The sequence below is a fragment of the Choloepus didactylus genome, chromosome 1 (genome assembly GCF_015220235.1).
Source record: "Choloepus didactylus isolate mChoDid1 chromosome 1, mChoDid1.pri, whole genome shotgun sequence".
In the NCBI taxonomy this organism is placed as follows: Eukaryota; Metazoa; Chordata; class Mammalia; order Pilosa; family Megalonychidae; genus Choloepus; species Choloepus didactylus.
Window position 1 is genome coordinate 93,179,583 of NC_051307.1, and position 21,923 is coordinate 93,201,505.

At 38.2% G+C, this 21,923-nt stretch overlaps 2 protein-coding genes across 4 annotated transcripts in view; both read right to left on the minus strand.

Moving 5' to 3' along the window:
* LMLN (leishmanolysin like peptidase) overlaps window positions 1-21,923 on the minus strand; it is a 147,714-nt gene that overhangs the window by 124,798 nt on the left and 993 nt on the right. The window contains exon 1 of one of the 3 annotated variants that reach the window (XM_037837390.1): window positions 14,757-14,804. The exons of the other annotated variants lie outside the window; for them this stretch is intronic. Within the exon in view, the coding sequence (XP_037693318.1) occupies window positions 14,757-14,771 (15 nt within the window). The 5' untranslated portion in view covers window positions 14,772-14,804. Of the gene's footprint in view, window positions 1-14,756; window positions 14,805-21,923 lie in introns of those variants that run through there. 3 annotated transcript variants of the gene reach the window in all.
* On the minus strand, window positions 10,038-10,500 carry LOC119534837 (non-histone chromosomal protein HMG-14-like). The gene has a single exon (XM_037837401.1). It carries the CDS (start codon window positions 10,455-10,457, stop codon window positions 10,149-10,151), a length of 309 nt encoding a protein of 102 aa, XP_037693329.1. The 5' UTR covers window positions 10,458-10,500; the 3' UTR covers window positions 10,038-10,148.

The window sequence follows — 21,923 nt, forward strand, 5'->3', positions numbered from 1 at the left end:
ACTTCCAGCACAATGTTGAATAACAGTGGTGATAGCGGGCATCCTTGTCTTGTTCCTGATCTTAAAGGGAAGGCTTTCAGTCTCTCACCATTGAGTACTATGCTGGCTGTGGGTTTCTCATATATGCTCTTTATCATATTGAGGAAGTTTCCTTCAATTCCTACCTTTTGAAGTGTTTTTATCAAAAAGGGATGTTGGATTTTGTCAAATGCTTTCTCAGCATCTATTGAGATGATCATTTGATTTTTCCCTTTCAAATTTTTAATGTGTTGTAATACATTGATTGATTTTCTTATGTAGAACCATCCTTGCATGCCTGGAATGAACCCCACTTGGTCATGGTGTATGATTTTTTTAATGTGTCTTTGGATTCGATTTGCAAGTATTTTGTTGAGGATTTTTGCATCTATATTCATTAGGGAGATTGGTCGGTAGTTTTCCTTTTTTGTAGCATCTTTGCCTGGTTTTGGTATTAGATTGATGTTAGCTTCATAAAATGAGTTAGGTAGTGTTCCATTTTCTTCAATGTTTTGAAAGAGTTTGAGTAAGATTGGTGTCAGTTCTTTCTGGAAAGTTTGGTAGAATTCCCCTGTGAAGCCATCTGGCCCTGGGCATTTATTTGTGGGAAGATTTTTGATGACTGATTGGATCTCTCTGCTTGTGATGAGTTGACTGAGGTCTTCTATTTCTTCTCTGGTCAGTCTAGGTTGTTCATATGTTTCCAGGAAATTGTCCATTTCCTCTACTGTCTGATTCTTCAGAAGAGATAGGAAGAGATCAAAGAGGTGTTAAGTAACTTTAAAAGAGGATAAAGCTAAATTTCCTTACAAAAGAGTTATGCTTTGAATTTTCTCCAATTCTCACTTTTTCACGGGAAAGGGAATAAAAGAGAATAGGAAAGGTTTCAGCACTATAAAGAATTATGCAAAATCCTAAAATACACAAAAGTTAGTGCATTAACTAAAAATAAGCTACATACTCATTCTTACAACTCCAGCAATGAACAATTTTATATTATTTCTAAAGATTTATACAAGGAAAATGAAATTTTATGTCTATAGAGAAAAAAAAGCCATAGTGTATGCCTTTGATTTGTTAACATAATAACATTCATAGAGGTCCACAATACCTATTGCCTGCTATACTATAATGGCTTTGAACTGGCATTCCTGCCTCCAGTCTTCCTCACTCCATTCTGACCCATATCTCCAAATAACAGATTATTTTACAATCACTAAAAAGCCACCAGAAATATTTCAGCACAGTACAGTATTCCCAGCTGCATTTTAGGAAACCTGGAGTCTAAAATCCTTAAGTTCATATTCAAAGCCCTCGAAGCCAGTGCAGTTTTAGAATTAGATTGCTGGGGTTCTGTTCTCGGCTCTACCATTTGCTAAAACTGTGACTCAAGCAAGTTACATATCTGCTCTGGTCTGAGTGTCCTTGTGCATAAAATGAGTAACAGTACAAGTTAATATATATAAATCTGACTGACATAAAATAAACTCAAGATATTCCTTACTATATTATCATTAAACTACTTTTCCCACCTTATCTCTTGCTATTTCCTAATCTCTAGCCAAATTGAATTATTTAATATTTTTTGATCAGCCTCTTCATTTGCTCATGCCTGCTTACACCTTTCCCTCCACTGAAATGCTTTCTACTTCCTTGAGTTAAAATTCTGTGCCTGGGCAAGAAGGCAGCACATAGAACACTGAAATATTACTAAGATCCTCTCTGATAGAAGTGATCTCTCCTTCAACTTCCACAGTATTAATTTTACAGCACATCATTTTTTAAATTTTACTATAATTATCTGTATACCTTTCTGACCTGCTCTACAATCTACAGTAGCTAAAACACAAATATTTACCAATTAATCTTTAAAAGTAGGATGAAAATGCAAGCAGAGAATATTCACTTTTCATGACAAATTAAATTATAAACCAATAATACTAATGAAATGGATATGCAAAAATAGTAACATTACATAAAACATTGAAACATTTCTTTTATGACCACCGTATAGTAAAAATGGATGGCCGAGTCAACATTCAAAAATAATTCAACATAAATGAGTCATACATTCATTTAAACATGTATTGAATGCCTTCACATGCAAGGCACCAGGATTGCAAATATAAACTTACAGTTCTTGACCTCAAGGAGTTCAAGGTTAATGAAGGACAAACAAACCCAACAATTACTAGAATAAAATGGATAAAAATCACAGAAGGAGAAAACTTAAGTCAGGCTTTGAGGAACATGATAAGGGGATGCTTCAGGGAGAAGGTGATATTTGATAAAAGAAACTTGAAAGAAGAAATGAAATAGGGATAAGTATGCCCCTGACTTGAATGGAATAAACCAGATGCAGAAGTACAGAATCAGGAATATAAAACTTTGCAAGACCATGGAAAAATAGATGTTGGGAACTACTGGCTTTCAGAAATGACACAGTAGCTTAATAGGACTAATCTCCTTGCAGATAACAAAATTATAAAATCTAAACAAAATGTTTTTTTACAATATGATTTGAAGGCTTTGAAAAAAAATACCAAAAGCAGGCAAAAACTGTAAGAGCCTACCCTTAAAATAAAAGAATTCTACCTGGCAAGATTCGCAAATCCTGGAGGAAATCCTGGAAGAGAAGACAGAGAGAGAGCCTCAAACTCTGCATATGAAACCCACTCACATCCTTTACTGACCACTAAAATCCTTGGCTGACCACTAAATTATACATGTGGGAACCAGTAAAGACCAGCAGCAGAAAGCTGAAAGGACTGAGCAAGACTGTAGCAGCTGCTAACTGCAGGAGAGACAGAGTTTAGGATTTTTAGTACATGTAAGTTAACTGCAAGCTACAAAAAAACCCTACACATACAGGAATATAACAGAATTTAGTCTATCAAAATCCAGCAGACATAAGAACAAAACAGAAAAATGTGATGCTTACTCAAGAAAAAAAGCAGTGAATAGAAACTCACCATAAGATAACCCAAATGTAAAACAATGACTTAAATGTGTACAGGGAATTACCCACAACAAATAGCTGAAAAACCTCAGTAGAGAAAACTATGAAAAAAGAATCAAATGGCAATTCTAGAGCCGAAAAGTTCTACAACTAAAGTAAAAAACTAATGGGGATTAAAAGCAGATTGGAGATGACAGAAAAGTCAGTGAAAATGGAAGACAGATCAAAACAACTTATCCAATCTGAAGGAGAGCAAAAATGACTGAAAAAAATGTAGTTTAAAAATGTGTAATTAAAGTTCCACAAAGACAGCTGAAAGGATGCGACAGACAATATGTTTGAAAAACTAATACGAAAAATATTCTAAATTTGGTAAAGACATCATCCTACAGCCACAAGCAACTCATTGAACCAAAAGCAGAATACCAAAAAGACAAAACAAACAAAAAAAACAAAACACACCTAGTCAAATCATAGTCATCTTCTTTTATTGATATGTTTATTTTTTGTTAATTAGAGGTTGAGAACATTGAATATTTCTAAAAGATGAAATAGAAACAGACTGGCTTAATTGGAATGAATTGTTCCTAATACAATTTGATCAAACACACACATACAACTTAGTTTGCAACTACTTTACTGAAAAAACCACAATGAATCTGAAAGAAATTAATTAAAATGTTTATTTATGGGTTGTTGTTATTGTTGAAGTCTCTGGTATTTCCAATTAAGTATAAAGCTGGCTTTGGGCCATGATGATTAGATAGGCAGACAGATGAGAGATACATAGATTAAACAGACAGAAAGATAGACACAGATAATAGATACATAGATATATTTGACAAAAATAAAGATAGATTAGTTAGATACACAAAAGCAGATGATAGGTGTTCTAGTTTGCTAATGCTGCCAGAATGCAAAACACCGGAGATGGATTGGCTTTTATAAAAGGGGGTTTATTTGATTCCACAGTTACAGTCTTAAGGCCATAAAGTGTCCAAGGCATACATCAACAATTGGGTACCTTCACTGGAGGATGGCCAATGGTGTCTGGGAAACCTCTGTTAGCTGGGAAGGCATGTGGTGGTGTCTGCTCCAAAGTTCTGGTTTCAAAATGGCTTTCTCCCAGGACGTTCTTCTCTAGGCTGCAGTTCCTCAAAAATGTCACTCTTAGTTGCTCTTGGGTTATTTGGCCTCTCTTAGCTTCTCTGGAGCAAGAGTCTGCTTTCAATGGCCATCTTCAAACTGTCTCTCATCTGCAGCTCCTGTGCTTTCTTCAAAGTGTCCCTCTTGGCTGTAGCAAGCTGGCTCCTTCTGTCTGAGCTTATATACTACTCCAGCAATCAAGGCACACACTGAATGGGTGGGGCCACGCCTCCATGGAAATTATCTCATCAGAGTTATCACCTATAGTTGGGTGGGTCACATCTCCATGGAAACATCCAAAGAATTCCAATCTAATCAGCACCAAAACATCTGCCCCACACTTCATCAAAGAACATGGCTTTTTCTGGGGGACACAATACATTCAAACTGGCACAATAGGTAAATAGATACATTAACTATGTATGTGAATATATGATTGTATACACAATATATAGTATGTATCCCTAAGTTTTTGCCACATTGAGTTTGTTTTTTTAAACATAAGTAACTATGGTGATGATTATATAATTTTTCTCTTTATCTCTATTACTATAATGAATTAACTTAATACAATGCTAATATTGAAACTTCCTTGCATTCCTTGAATAAAACCCACATTTTAATGATATATTTTTATTACACTATAGGATTCTGTGTGCTAATTCCTTCCTTCCTTCCTCCCTCCTTCCCTTACTTCTTTCTCTCTCTCTTATTTTTACAAACATTCCACCTTCTCCCCCTCCCTCAATCTTCCCTTCCCTCCCTCAGTAACGTCTATTCTGCTTTCTGTCTGTGGATTTGCCAATTCTAGTCATCTCTTATAAGTGATATGATCCAATTTTTGTTCTTATGTTCCTTGCTTTTTTTTTTATCACATTTTTTTTATTGTGTTTGTTCACATACCATACAATTATCCAAAGATCCAAAGTGTACAATCAGTTGCCCCTGGTATCATCATACAGCTGTGCATCCATCACCACAATTAATTTTTTTTCAATTTTTAGAATATTTTCATTACTCCAGAAAAGAAATAGACCAAAAAAAAAAAAAAGGAAATTCAAATTCTCTCATATCCCTAACCACCCCCCCTCCATTGCTGGCTCATACTACTGGTATAGTACATTTGTTACTGTTGATGAAAGAACATTAAAATACTACTAACTGTAGCATAGAGTTTGCAATAGGTATATTTTTTTCCCTGTATGCCCCTCTATTATTAACTACTAGTTGTAGCGTCATACATTTGTTCTGGTTCACGAAAGACATTTCTAATATTTGTATAGTTAATCACAGACATCGCCCAGCACAAGATTCACTATTTTTATACATTCCCATCTTTAAACCTCCAACTTTCCTTCTGGTGACATACGTGACTCTGAGCTTCCCCTTTCCACCACATTTACACACCATTCAGCACTGTTAGTTATTCTCATAATAATGTGCTACAGTCATTTCTGTCATTTCCAAACATTTAAGTTCACCCTAGTTGAACATTCTGCTCATAATAAGCAACTGCTCCCCATTCTTGAGCCTCGTTTTATATCCTGGTAACTTACATTTCATGTCTATGAGTTTACATATTATAATCAGTTCATATCAGCGAGACCCTGCAATATTTGTCCTTACGTGTCTGACTTATTTCACTCAGTATACTGCCCTCAAGTTTTCTTCATTAATCCATTTTTTTAAAGATGGTTTTGTTCACACACCATATATTCCATCCTAAGTAAACAACTGATGGTTCCCTGGATAGTCACATATTTCCATATTCACCACCCTCACCATTATCTATATAAGAACATCTCCATTTCTTCCACAAAGAACGAGGAAGAGTCAAAGAAGGCAGAGAGACAAAAGAAAAAGAAAAAAGAGAGAGAGAGAAGAAAAAACATGACATCTAGAAAGCAACAAAAGGAAAGATAGCATTAACCTAAAGGGAGAAATACAGACAGATCAGAAAAGACAGGAGTGAGAAGTCTGAAACAGTTTTGGGTGATGGTAGCACAGCAATGTAAGTATACTGAACAAAGATGATTGTGAGTATAGTTGAAAGAGGAAGGTTAGGACCATGTGGGACACCAGAACAAAAGATGAAAGATAAATACCGGGACTGTATAACTCAGTGAAACCTAGGATGCTCAATGATTGTAATAAAAGGTACAACATCACCAAAGCCAGGAGTCCCATACCCTTCCCCTACCACCACCCCCCATATGCATTTAGCTTTGGTATATTGCCTTTGTTATATGAAAGGAAACATAATACAATGTTTCTGTTAATTATAGTCTCTAGTTTGCATTGATTTTATTTTTCCCCCAATCTCACCCTATTTTTAACACCTTGCAATGTTGACATTCATTTGTTCTACCTCGTGTAAAAACATATTTGTACCTTTTATTACAATCGTTGAGCACCCTAGGTTTCACTGAGTTATACAGTCCCAGTCTTTATCTTTCATCTTTCGTTCTGGTGTCCCACATGGTCCTAACCTTCCTCTTTCAACCATACTCACAGTCATCTTTATTCAGTGTATTTACATTGCTGTGCTCTTCCAAACCTCTCACTCCTGTCTTTTCCGATCCGTCTGTAGTGCTCCCTTTAGTATTTCCTGTAAAGCAGGTACCTTGTTCACAAACTCTCTCATTGTCTGTTTGTCAGACAGCATTTTGAACTCTCCCTCATATTTGAAGGACAGTTTTGCCAGATATAGGATTCTTGGTTGGTGGTTTTCTCTTTCAGTATCTTAAATGTATCACATCCCTTCCTTCTTGCCTCCATAGTGTCTGCTGAGAAACCCGCACATAGGCTTATCAAGCTTCCTTTGTATGTGATGGATTGCTTTTCTCTTGATGCTTTCAGGATTCTCTCTGTCTTTGATGTTTGATAATCTGATTATTAAGTGTCTTGGTGAAGGTCTACTCAGACTTATTCTGTTTGGGGTACGCTGCCCTTCTTGGATCCGTAATTTTATGTCTTTCATAAAAGATGGGAAATTTTCATTGATCATTTCCTCTATTATTTCTTCTGCCCCTTTTCCCTTCTCTTCTCCTTCTGGGACACCAATGACATGTACATTCCTGCTTTTCGTTTTGTAATTCAATTCCCAGAGGCATTGCTCATATTTTTCCATTCTTTTCTTTATCTGTTCTTTTGTGTGTAAGCTGTCAGGTGCCTTGTTCTCCAGTTCCTGAGTGTTTTCTTCAGCCTCTTGAGATCTGCTGTTGTATGTTTCCATTGTGTCTTTAGTCTCCTGTGTTGTGCCTTTCATTTCCATAGATTCTGCCAGCTGTTTTTTTGAACTTCCGATTTCTGCCTTATGTACACCCAGTATTTTCTTTATAACCTTTATCTCTTTCGCCATATCTTCCCTAAACTTTTTGAATTGATTTAGCATTAGTTGTTTAAATTCTTAGATCTCAGTTGAAGTGCAAGTTTGTTCCTCTGACTGGGCCACAACTTCGTTTTTCTTAGTGGAGGTTGTAATTTTCTGTTGTCTAGGCATCTGGCCTCCTTGACCACCCCTATCAGGTTTTCCCAGATGAGAACAGGCTCAGGTCCCTGAAGGAAGAAATATTCAGTATCCGGTTTTCCTGATGGTGTGTCTTAGAGGACTGACACACCCTGTGCTTTTCTGCCCAGAAGGTGGAGCCTGGCAGCCTGTCACTCCCAACTGGTGCAAGGAGGTGTGGCCCGTGGCTCTTTTTCCCCAGGATCTAGGGTCTGGTTCTGAATGGAAGGTGGGTAGTAGAGCTTGACACCACCTTCTTCCTCTTAGGGAAGACATGCCCCCTAGGGAGTTTTCATTTGCATATAAATAGATTCTTTGTGTCTCTGACTCTGCTTTCTCCACCCTTGTCTGGGTCAGAGTGCTGTGAGTTTAAAATGGCTGAGGCTTTCTCTAATGCAGAGCACTGCAAGCCAAAAACAGCTGAGGCTTTCTACACTGAGCTGCCGAGGTTGAGAGAGAGAAAAGGGGGCAGAAATCCCCCTTTCAGGGTCAGACCACGGCCCCCAGATTCACCTGTCGGCCAGAGATAGCACCTGGTCTTCTGAGCTCCCTGTCCTGAGACAGAGAAGTCCCCTGGCTCTTCAAGGTCAGTTGTCACTAAAAGCCTCTGTCTGCTTGTTGGGGATTTTCAGCTTGTATTGATCAGTCCCCATTTGCCAATTAAGACCCCAGTTGGGCTGGGCTGAGGTATATTCACTTGTTCAGAGAGTGCTGCTCTCTAACACAGCGAGTCTTTGCAGTTCAGGCTGTCGTGAGGGAGGGGCTCTTGGCTCAGGTCTGCAGTTTTTACTTACAGATTTTATGCTGCGATCTCAGGCATTTCTCCCAATCCAGATTGTTGCATGATGTGTGGACAGTCATGGTCATCCTCTGGTAGTTATTCCAGATCTTTTATTAGTTGTTCCTGGTTTTTTATTGGTTGCTCTGGGGGGACTAACTTACTTCCACTTCTCTCTATGCTGCCATCTTCTTGCCTCCTGTTCCTTCCTTTTTTCACTATGTTTTCAAGGTTCTTCCATGTTGCAGCATGTTTCATACCTTCATTCATTTTTTATGTATGAACAATATTCCACTGTGTATATGAACAACACTTTGTTTATTCATATATTTGTTGATGGACATCTGTGTTGTTTCCAATTACAGGCTACTGTGAATAATGCTGCTAAAAACACTAAGGTACACATACCTGTTTGTAACCCTGTTTTCACTCTCTTTGGGTATTTATCTAGAACTGAGATGCCTGGGTCATATGGTAATTATATATTTAACTTTTTGAGGAACTGCCATATTGCTTTCCACAATGGCCTTACTTCTTCATGCAGCATCAATCTACTGTCTATTGTCCTTTCCTTTTGATTTGCAAAATTCTCTTTAGTATCTCTTGTGGGGCTGATTAGTGGTGACAAACTCCCTCAGCTTTTGTTTATCTGGGAATGTCTTAATCTCTCTCTCATTTCTTTTTTCTCTTTCTTTTTTTAAATGATCTAAAATCTTTAATCATCAGATTCAAATTTTTCCTTCACTAAGATTTTACCAACTGTGTGACCTCAGCCAAAAAAAAATCCACCTCTCTGAGACTTCACTTCCTTACTGATAACATGAAAGATTTAAATAAGCTGGTCTTGTGAAGTTCCTTCTGATTTTGAAATGTAGGAGTCCATGCAGCCCTCTGTCATTATTTTTTTTCTTTCATAATTGAGATTTTATTGGTTGTTCTGAAGATCAGCACACAGACATTATGAACAATTTGTACACAATTAATGTATGTACTGAAAATCTAAAAAGACATAGAGTTGTAATTCTTTTCTAAAGTTATTCCAGTGACTTTCCAGATTAAAATTTGGAGGCAAGTTTCCCTAAAAGGATTTCAAGTACCAGTATCTTCAAATTTTGATAAGCTGTTACATCGTAAGTCCCACTAATTCACAATTTAATATCATACACACTAAATACTCACATTTCCAATCTTTCACAGCATATAGCAAAGTTATTAAGAAAACTGAACGGCCACAACCAAGGATGTTACAGAGGACATACAGTTCTGACAGGGAAAGCCAAGATCAGGAGTAGTTTTAAGAAACTATTCTACTAAAAAACATGGGAATAGAAGTAATTTAAAATGTTCAAGACATATTAAATGCAAGATTGTGACTCCAAATCATCATTTATTATGAGCTGTATTATTGGGTATAAAAACTGCCACCCCCCACCCTATGGAATGTTAAAGTTGACAACCAAGGCAGTCAAAACCTCCCATAATTCAATATCCCACTATTTTCTGGTTGTACAAAAACAAAACAAAACAAAACAAAAAACCAGCAAATGATTTCTCCTCTTAAAAATAAAAGCATTTACACTTAAAAAATGGGATGAGGTGAGATTTCAATCTCCTTCTTAAAAATTTTTGTTCTAGAGCTACTAAAAAACTTGCATTTACGAAATAGTTGGTAAAAATATTCCTCTGGATTGTAAAAGAAGGGAGCAACAGGGACCACTGACAAGACATGGTATACAAGATTAATCAGATTCGGCTTCTTTCTCTCCTGCTTCATCAGAGGCTGGACTCTCTTCATTTTTAGATACTCCATTTTTTACAGGTAAATCTTCTTTAGTTTCTTGTTTAGCCTGTATTTCAGCTTGTTTTCCCTTTGCTCCTCTTTTCCCTTTTGGTTGCACTTTTTTGTCTGAAGACTTATCCTTTCCCGCTGCGTTTTTTGGCTTTGTTTCCACTTTCGCAGGAGCAGGTTTAGCTGACAGCCTCGCTGACCTCCTCTTAGCCTCCTCCTTCCCTGCGCTGTTGGCTGAGCTGACCTTCCTCTTGGGCATCCTGGTGGTGGAGCAGGCGCTTGCCAAGTGCTGCAGGCCGCAGTGCACCAAGGCCTTCACAAAGCTGGGCTGCTGGCCTGTGCCGTTCCTTCTGCCACCCGAGCTGCTGTGACGTGGCCTTTGTTATTTTTTTAATTCAGTTTTATTGAGAAATATTCACATACCATACAATCATCCACACTATACACTCAATTGTTCACAGTACCATCATCACCACAATTTTTGAAAATTTTCTTTACTCCAAAAAAATAAATAAGAATAAAAATAAAAATAAAAAAGAAGACCTAAAACATTCCATCCCCCCCATCCCACCCTATTTTTTCATTTAATTTTGGTCCCCATTTTTCTACACACTGAAAAAGGGAGTGTGAGCCACAAGGTTTTCACCATCACACAGTCACATGATGTACGCTACAAAGTTATACAATCGTCTTCAAGAATCAAGGTTACTGGAATGCAGCTTGACAGTTACAGGTATTTCCTGCTAGCTACTCCAATAAAAACTAAAAAGGGATATCTATACAGCGCGTAACAATACCCTCCAGAGTGACCTCTCGATTCCATATGAAATCTCTCAGCCACTGAAACTTTATTTTTATTTATTTCTCTTCCCCTTTGGTCAAGAAGATTTTCTCAATCCCATGATGCTGGGTCAGGCTCACTCCTGGGAGTTATAGCCCATGCTGCCAGGGAGATTTATACCCCGGGGAGTCATGTCCCACATAGTGGGGAGGGCAGCGAATTTACCTGCTGAGTGGTCTTAGAGAGAGGCCACATCTGAGCAACAAAGAGGTTCTCTGTGGGAGACTCTAAGGCACAATTTTAAGTAGGTATTGCCTCTCCTTTGCAATAATGAGCTTCATAAGGGCAAGCCCGAAGATCGAGGGCTTGGCCTACTAAATTGGTAGTCCTCAATGTTTGTGAGGATATCAGTAGTAACCCAGATGGGGAAGTTTACTATTTCTACATTTTTTCCCCAGTTTCTCAGAGGGGCCCTGAAAATACCTTTTTATTCTCTGCCCAATTTACTTTGGGATGTATCGGGATTTCACACTAACCTGTACAAATGTACCAGATTTCACTTTCTATTCAAAGTTCCATGTAATTATCGTGTTTGAATAAACTGACCATACAAGTTAAACTATTTAGTGTGCTACAGAAGATATGGATCCTGCACTAAATAAACATCTTTTCCCTTGGTCTCACAGAAAAGTTGAGGTTTTAAAACACAGCCAATATTGTCCTTTGCCTTTGGCCTGATTTGTCTTAGTCCTAACTGTTCTGGTTTGCTAATGCTGTCAGAAAGCAAAATACCAGGAATGGATTGGCTTTTATAGAGGGGGTTTATTTGGTTACAAAATTGCAGTCTTAAGGCCAAAAAGTCTCCAAGATAGGTATCAACAATAGGGTACCTTCACTGGAGAAAGGCCACTGGCATCTGGAAAACCTCTGTTAGCTGGGAAGGCACGTGGTTGGCATCTGCTGATCTTGGATCGTGTTCCACTTTCTCTATCAGCTTCTGTGCATTCTTCAGAAAGGTGCTCTTGGAGCGTTTTGTCCTTTTAGCTTCTCCAGAGCAAAAGTCTGCTTTCAACAGCCATCTTCAAAATGTCTAACTTGCAGCCCTGAGTTTCTTCTGTTTGCGCTCTTGTATACAGGTCTAGCAAACTAATCAAGGCCCAAGCTGAATGGGCGGGGCTGCAATTCCATGGAAATTGTCTAATCAGAGTTAACATCTACAGTTGGGTGGGTCACATCTCTATGGAAACAACCTAATCCAAAAGTGCCAACATAATCAACACTAATATGTCTGCCCCCACAAGACTGGATCAAAATAATGGTATTTTGGGGCCCACTTATACATCCAAACCAGCACACTAACCAAATTTGCTCCACTCATATCTCTAATTGAACTCTGAACTCTTTTACGACTTTTTTAACTGTTGCTGAATGAGGTTATATTGACTGTGCCAGTTTGAGTGCATTATGTCCCCCAAACGCCATTATCTTTGATGCAATCTTGTGGGGTCGACATTTTAGTGTTGATTAGATTGCAATTCTTTGAGTGTTTCCATGGAATGTGCCCCACCCAACTGTAGGTGATAACTCTGATTAGATATTTCCATGGACGCATGGCCCCACCCATTCAAGGTTGGCCTTGATCAGTGGAGCCATATAAATGAGCCAACAGGCAGAGGAAAGTCAGTGCAGCTGTGAGTGACATTTTGAAGAGGAGCTACAGTCAAGAGGGACACTTTGAAGAAAGCACAGGAGCTGCAGATGACAGACAGTTTGAAAACGGCCGCTGAAAGCAGACTCTTGCTCCGGAGAAGCTGACAAAGGACAAATATCCCAAGTGCAACTAAGAGTGACATTTTTGAGGAACTGTAGCCTAGAGAGGAATGTCCTGGGAGAAAGCCATTTTGAAACCAGAACTTTGGAGCAGAAGCCAGCCACATGCCTTCCCAGCTAACAGAGGTTTTCCAGATGCCATTGACCATCCTCCAACGAAGGTACCCGACTACTGATGTGTTACCTCGGACACTTTATGGCCTTAAGACTGTAACTGTGTGATCAAATAAACCCCTTTTTATAAAAGCCAATCCATCTCTGGTGTTTTGCATTCTGGCAGCATTAGCAAACTAGAACACTGACCTTCATAACTGCCAAACTCTGGCTCTGAGTTTCAGGTGTCATACAGATACCCAAAGTTCCATAAACTGAACAGGTTATACATAAAGGGCTCAGCATCTCAGAATTTAGAAATAACCATTACAACTCAGGAATAGATGTGACTGCTGTAAGAGCTTACAATCTAGGGACCTTTACAATAAGCGTTCCCCTGATAAACTGTGCTCTAAGATTCAATTCTCAATGCAGGGGTATTGGCCTGCCACACCTCGATGGTTGCGAACATGACCACAGACATAGGGGACTGGTGGTTTGATGGATTGAGCCCTCTACCACAGGATTTACCCTTGGGAAGACTGTTGCTGCAAAGGAGAGGCTAGGCCTCCCTATAATTGTGCCTAAGAGCCTCCTCCCAAATGCCTCTTTGTTGCTCAGATGTGGCCCTCTCTCTCTAGCTAAGCCAACTTGAAAGGTGAAATCACTGCCCTCCCCACTACGTGGGATCAGACACCCAGGGGAGTGAATCTCCCTGGCAACGTGGAATATGACTCCCGGGGAGGAATGTAGACCCAGCATCGTGGGATGGAGAACATCTTCTTGACCAAAAGGGGGATGTGAAAGGAAATGAAATAAGCTTCAGTGGCAGAGAGATTCCAAAAGGAGCCGAGAGGTCACTCTGGTGGGCACTCTTACGCACACTTTAGACAACCCTTTTTAGGTTCTAATGAATTGGGGTAGCTGGTGGTAGATACCTGAAACTATCAAACTACAACCCAGAACCCATGAATCTCGAAGACAATTGTATAAAAATGTAGCTTATGAGGGGTGACAATGGGATTGGGAAAACCATAAGGACCACACTCCCCTTTGTCTAGTTTATGGATGGATGAGTAGAAAAATAGGGGAAGGAAACAAACAAACAGACAAAGGCACCCAGTGTTCTTTTTTACTTTAATTGCTCTTTTTCACTTTAATTATTATTCTTGTTATTTTTGTGTGTGTGCTAATGAAGGTGCCAGGGATTGATTTTGGTGATGAATGTACAACTATGTAATGGTACTGTGAACAATCGAATGTACAATTTGTTTTGTATGACTGCGTGTTATGTGAATATATCTCAATAAAATGAAGATTTAAAAAAAAAAGATTCAATTCTCAGAGTTTACACATTATAGTTAGTCCATACTAATGAGGTATTATAATGTTTGTCTTTTCATTTCTTGTGTACTTCACTCAAAATACTGTCCTCAAGATCCAGTCACCCAGTTGCAAGTCTCACAACTTCATTCCTTCTTGCAGCTGCTCAATATCCTATTTTATGCATACACCACAGTTCACCATTCTGTTCATCAGTTGATATACCTTGAGCCACTTCCATCTATTGCAAATTGTGAATACTGCCGCCATAAACACTAGAGTGCAAATGTCCATTCATGTCTCTGCTCTTAGATCTTTCAAGTATAAACCCAATAATGAGGTTGCAGGACCTTATGGCACCCACATACTTAGCTTCTTGTGGAACCACTACACTGTCCTCCAGATAGGCTACACCATTCTACTTCCCCACTAACAGTGAACAGGTATATCCCTCTCTCCATGTTTTCTCCAGCACTTGTATCCCTCTGTTTATTTTTTTCCCTGCAATTTTATAGAGATATATTCACATACCATATAATCATCCATGATGTACAATTGTTCACAGTATCATCAAATAATTGTGCATTCATCACCAAATCAGTACTTGAACATAGTCATTACTCAAAAAAATTTTTTTTAAAGAATAAAAAAGATAAAAGAAAAAAGAAAAATACAATACACGATGAGGATCCAAGGTGGCGGGATAGAGAGGAGTGGAAGCTAAGCAGTCCTCCTGGAACAACTAAAAAAAACCAGAAACAACTAGTAAATAATCCGGAATAACTGCAGGGGGACAAATGTGACCATCCACTCATCATACACTAACCTGAATTGGGAGGAATGCCCGAGATCACAGCATAAAACCTATAAGTAAGAACTGCGGATCCAAATTGGGAGACCCCTCCCCCACAGCCCGAGCTACAAAGCCTTGTGGTACCAGAGAGAAGCTTTCTCCCAGCAAGCGAATATAGCTCAGCTGCGCTACAACTGGGGTTTTAATTAGTGAGTGCGAACTGCTCACTACGAGGTACAAATCCCCAACAAGTAGACAGAGGCTTTGGGTGACGACTGACCTTGGAAAGCCAGAGGGTCGCCTCAGACTAGCTCTGTTCCTTTTTCAACTCAGTGAAAAAAGTCTTGGCCATTTTCAGTTCCCAGTTCTGTGACCCAGACAGGGGTGTGGCACAGGCAGAGAGAGACCACTGAAATGCTAATGACCACCCCCTAAGGCGTCTATCTTCTCTAAGAGGAAACGGGTGGGGCCCAGCTCTACTACCTGCCTTTCATTCAGAACTTAAACCAGTCAAGAATTACAGGCTAATCTTTGCATCAGGCAGAGAGGGCCCCTGCATGGCCTGGCGGCCCGGGGCTTCCCTTGAGGGATGACGCACACTAGTGACGTAGCACAGCCTTCCCTGAGCAGAGGTCCTGGAAGATCACAGCTGAGAAGGGGGGCCCGCTTGGAAAACCCAGGGACGCTACGTCAATGCCGGTGGTTTGTGGGTCAGTGACACAGAAAATCTGGGGCAAAACTCTAATGAAGGCTTAGACTCTTGCAACAGCCTTGAATCTCCAGGAACACCTGGGAGGTTTGAATATTAAAGTGGCCCTGCCTTCCTGACCACCCAGACGCACCCACCACATTCAGGGAGGACAGCTCCAACAACAAACCCAAACTGAGTTCACCAACTGAACCCCATAAAAATCATTTCCCCACACACCACAGAGACAGAGTTGGGGAGAACTGACTGGAGGGGTATAGGTGACTCGCAGACGCCATCTGCTGGTTAGCTGGAGAAAGTGTACGCCACCAACTTGTATTTCTGAAAAATTAGATTGGTATTTTTTTTTAACAACTTGAAAGAATCTTATCAAGCAAAGCAAATGCCAAGAGGCCAAAAACAACAGGAAATCTTAATGCATGATAAAACCAGATGATATGGAGAACCCAATCCCAAACACCCAAATCAAAATATCAGAAGAGACACAGTACTTGGCACAATTAACCAAACAATTACAATCGAGGAACGAAAACATGGCACAGGATATAAAAGACATGAAGAAGACCATGGAACAGGATAAGAGGGACATAAAGAAGACCCTAGAAGAGCATAAAGAAGAAATTGCAAAAATAAATAAAAAAATACAAGATCTTATGGAAATAAAAGTAACTGCTGGCCAAATTAAAAAGACTCTGGATACTCATAATACAAGATTGGAGAAAGCTGAACAATGACTCAGTGTCCTAGAGGTCCACAGAACAGAAAATGAAAGAACAAATAAAGGAGAAGAAAATCGAAAAAATCGAAAAGGATCTCAGGGATACGATAGATAAAATAAAACATCCAAATTTAAGACTCATTGGTGTCCCAGAAGGGGAAGAGAAGGGTAAAGGTCTAGAAAGAGCATTCAAAGAAATTGTTGGGGAAAACTTCCCAAACCTTATACAAAACATAAATACACAAAGCACAAATGCCCAGCAAACTCCAAATAGAATAAATCCAAATAAACCCACTCCGAAACATATTCTGATCAGACTCTCAAATACTGAAGAGAAGGAGCAGGTTCTGAAAGCAGCAAGAGAAAAGCAATTCACCACATACAAAGGAAACAACATAAGACTAAGTAGTGACTACTCACTCAGCGGCCACCATGGAGGCGAGAAGGCGGTGGCATGACATATTTAAAGCTTTGAGAGAGAAAAATTTCTAACCAAGAATACTTTATCCAGCAAAACTCTCCTTCAAATTTGAGGGAGAGCTTAAATTTTTCACAGACAAACAAATGCTGAGAGACTTTACCAATAAAAGACCTGCCCTACTTCAGATTCTAAAGGGGGCCCTACCAACAGAGAAACAAAGAAAGGAGAAAGACATAGAGAATTTTAACAGAGATATATAGAACCTTACATCCCAAATCACCAGGACACTCATTTTTCTCTAGTGATCACAGATCTTTCTCCAGAATGGACCATATGCTGGGACATAAAACAAGACTCAATAAATTAAAAAAACAAAGAAAGAAAAAAACAAACAACTGAACATACTCAAAACACATTCTCCATCCACAATGGAATACAAATAGAAGTCAATAATTTTTGAATTGTAACTCCACTATTTACTTCCTACATGATATAAAATACACAAACTCTAATGACAAACCAGTGGTTTTGAACTCAATGTAAAATATGTAATTTTTGACAAGAACTATATAAAGGTAGGGGAATGGAGGAGTATAGGTACATATTTTATGTGTCCTATTGAAATTAAGTTGGTATCAAAGAAAAACAAGAGTGTTACGGATTTAAGAGTTTAATTTTAAGCCCCACAGTAAACACAAAGAAACTATCAGAATATGACCGTAGAGACGAAAAGTAGAGTATGGGTTAAGAAAAATGGGGGAAGGGGCAATGGGGAGTTAAGAAATGAGTGTAGGGTTGCTGTTTGAGGTGAAGGGAAATTTCTAGTAATGGATGGTCGGAAGGTGATAGCATTACAACATTCTAAATGTGCTTAATCCCACTAATGGAAGGCTAGGGAGGGGGTGGAATGGGAAGATTTAGGCTGTATATATGTTTCCACAATTGAGGAAAAAAAAACAAAAAGAAAGACAGTCTAAATAGATGACAATTGAATGCCAAGGATGACCCTGGATGGGATCTAGGATGGAGGACAGGAGGCTCAAAGGGACACAGTTGAGACATAAGGAAAAGGAAATACAGAATGTAAGCTTTGTATCATTGTTGAATCTCTTGTACTTCTTAGCTGCGCTTAATGGGATTGCATAAAAGTATGTTCTTATTCATGGGAAGTGTATATGTGAATTATAGTGTTTGTTCAAGGGTGTGAGCAGCTAGCTCTTGTATGTTCAGAAGACAGAGCAACAGATGATGGATGACAGAGAGGGAGGGAGAGAGGGAGGGAGGGAAAGAAATAGCGATGTGACAGCATGTTAAAGTTGGTGGATTGGGCTATCAGGGGAGGGGGGTCAGGATATGATGGAATTCTGTGTATGGGGTTAGTATTGTTTTTGCAACTGTTCCTATAACTTTGAATTTATTTCAAAATTAAAAAAAAAAAATGAGGGAGCAATTAAGACATTCCAAGTTAACAAAAGTTGAAGGACTTTTTCACTACTAGACTGACCCTACAAGAAAGGTTAAAGGGAATTTTTTGCAGGTTGGAAGGAAAGGACACTAGACAATGGACTGAAACCACATGAAGAAATAAAGACCTCTGGTAAAGATAATGACATGAGTAAACATAAGTACCAGTACTGATGTCTTTTGGTTTGTAATTCCACTATTTTACTTTCTACAGAGTCTAAAAGACAAATGCACAAAATGTAATGATAAATCAGTGGTTGGGACTCCTGTACAAAGATGTAATTTGTGATAAGAACTACATAAAGGTGGGGAAACAGAAGGGTATAGGACATAATGGGTGTATACTATTAAAGTTAAGTTGGTATCAAAGCAAATGAGATTGTTATCGATTTTGGATCTTAAATTTAAGCCCCATTGTAATCACAATGAAAATATCATAAAATATGCAAACTCATAGAGATAGAAAGTAGAGTACAGGTTACCAAGTTGGGAGGGGGTGATGGGAAGTTAATGCAAAATGAATGTAGGGTTTCTGCTTGGGGTGAAGGGAAGGCTCTAGCAATGGATAGGGGATGGTGGTAAGGGCACCACAACATTGTGAATGTGATTAATCGCACTGAATGGTATGCTTGGGTGGGGTTGCGATGGGGGGGATCTATGTTGTATATATGTTTCCACAATTAAAAAAAGCAGGAAGGAAGGAAGGGAGGGAGGGAGAGAGAGAGGGAGGGTGGAAGGCAGGCCTAAAGAGATAATGAAATGCAATACGTGAGACTGGACAGAATCTAAGAATGGAAGAGAAAAGGCTCAAAAAGGACATTATTGGGACATAAGACAAAATTGGAAAAAAAAAAAAACCTGTAAGAGTTATATCAATGTTAAATAACCAGAACTTGATAACTGCACTTAATGTGACTGTGTAAATGAATATTCTTGTTTGTAGGAAATGTACATGGAAATATTATGTGTTCAAGGAGTATGATGTATACAACCTGCTCTCACATGTTCAGAAACTAGATAAATGAATGGATAGAGATGGATACATAGATAGATACATATGATAGATAAAATGATCTGGCAAAGGTGACAAAATGTTAAAATTGGTGAATCTAGGTATCCGAGTGGGGTTGGGTATGTTGGAGTTCTCTGTATGGGATTTGTATTATTTTTGTGACTGTCCTGTAAGTTTAAAATTATTTAAAATAAAAAGTAAAATAAAAAAGTATGTGGCAAAACATATACCACCCATAGTGCATCACAATATGCAGTTCTATTTAGACAGAATTTATTATAATGAACTGTTCTTAAGATTCATTCACTGTTTATAAATGTTCTGGTATGCATTCTTTATAGTGAAATGTTAATATATCACATCTTATTTATTTTAGCAAATCAGTATATTTTCTGTATTTAATCATAGAAAGTTAATTTAGTTCTTGAAATTTATTTGCAAATACACTTTTTCCATTTGGCACTATGGTTTGCTGCCTACCTAGCTGAATATATGATGTCAGCTTATTCTAAGGTTGTCCACATACTTAATTTACTTGAGTGTTCATTTAAAGTAAAGCGCTCATTGTGTATAGGAATTTGTATTTTGGAGGTGCTTGATCTATCTACAAAGAAAAATTAGGAATTACTTTACTATAAAATGCTCCTACAAGTCTTAATTGTATTTTTTTTTTTAAAACAAACTTTAAGGTTAGACTTGTATGCATGGAAGTAAGAAGGTACATCATTACTGTAGTTTAAAAGTTGTACATGATACAATATATTTTGTTTTTACTGTACGAGTTTACTGAATGATCTATTTCCTGTCCCAAGGCAAGCATGAATAAAATTAGGTCAAATGTAGTATGTGACATCACAGACGCTTAGAAATTTGTTTCATTTTATTTTACTGAATACTGTCTACATCTTTGGTTATCCTGTTTAAAGAAAAAGGACAAATAAAACATGGTCAGCAAAAAAGAGAGATTCTTTACCACCTTACTTAACACCATACATAAAAATTAATTTGAGATGAATCATAGACCTAAAAATACACGTTAAAACTATAAAACTTCTAGAAGAAAACACTGAAGAACATCTTCATGACATAACTGTGGCCTAATACCACTAATTGTGGCATTAGTCATTCAATGGAATACTCAGCAATAAAAAGGAATGAACCATCACATATGACATGAATGAATCTCACAGACAATATGCTGAGCAAAAGAAGCCAGATGCAGAAAAATACATACAGCATAATTTCATTTATATGAAGAAAATTCTAGAACAGGCAAAATTAATCTAATGTAAAACAAAATCAGTAGTGACCTGGGATAGACAGGAGAGAATGCCTGACGCAGAACAGGAGGGAACTTTCTGGAGATAGAAATGTACTATACGGTGATAGGATTGTGGGCTTTATGTGGATGTGTATGGATGTATTTGTTGCATTTAATATATATACATTTTACACACAGAAAAACCTAAAAAAAACCTAACAACCTCAAGTGGGAGGAATAGGAAATGAGTAGGTTTATGAAACAAGAATGGCTGAATGTTGATAAATGCTGAAGGTGGGTGATGGGTCTGTGGGGGTTCATTACACTATTCTGGTTTTTTCTTTATTTAAATTTCCATAATAAAAACTAAGACAAAAAATACTTCAAGGTTTTAGTTGAGAAAAAGTTAAATGAGTCAAAGTGTTTTGTAGTTCACCAAAAGTTACTGTAACTTCTTACAGTACTTAACAGAAATGAGATTCCAGTATAAGAGCAGTGAATAGTTCTTGCCTGTACTTTGCATGCAGGTTAAAGCAAAGGCAATGAGAATAGTTAGGACTTACTATTACATACTGTATGAGGAACCAGGAAAATGTATTATGGATGATAACTGTCAAGAAAAAAACTAATAGTTTGCTTTTAATATCTGAAGTCTGTTCAGCCAAAAGGCATAAACAGGAATAGTGGGTGAAGTCTCAGGAAGAAAGTCTTCAGCTCTGAAAAAGCACTTTAACAACAGTGAGTTCCAAAAGCGAGAGGGGCTGCTTTTGGAGAAAATAAGTTTCCTATCTATGTATATAATGAAATACTGGCTGGAGATTCGTACACTGGAAACAACCACTAGAAGGAAACAACTATTAAGGTTTCTTCTAGCACAAGATTTTACAGCTCTTTGAACTATTTTCTCTTATTTTAATCCAAACTCAGAGATCCAAGTACAGAACTTTGAGGAAATACTTTTTTTTAAAAGAATTCCGCCAAAATGCAGCGTCATGATAAAAGCTGTAATACAGCTACAAGCCCCAAACTTAATATTTTGGCTCACATGGTATTTAACAGGATGCACAAATTATTTTTGGAAACTACCACAAAAACGAGTGGCCTTAAATTTCTGTGCTGAACTTCAAATTTCTAGGTGACTCTTTTTTGTTAAAGTCATAGGCAAATTACAAAACCAATCAAAATTTGCAGCCTTAAACCAGGTACTGTCTCTTCTTTCTTTAAGGATTACTGACGGTATGTCTATTGTGGGCCCACCTCTGGGCAGAGGAATCAAAATATAACACAAACCTTACGGGAGAAACCTTACAATGTAACTGG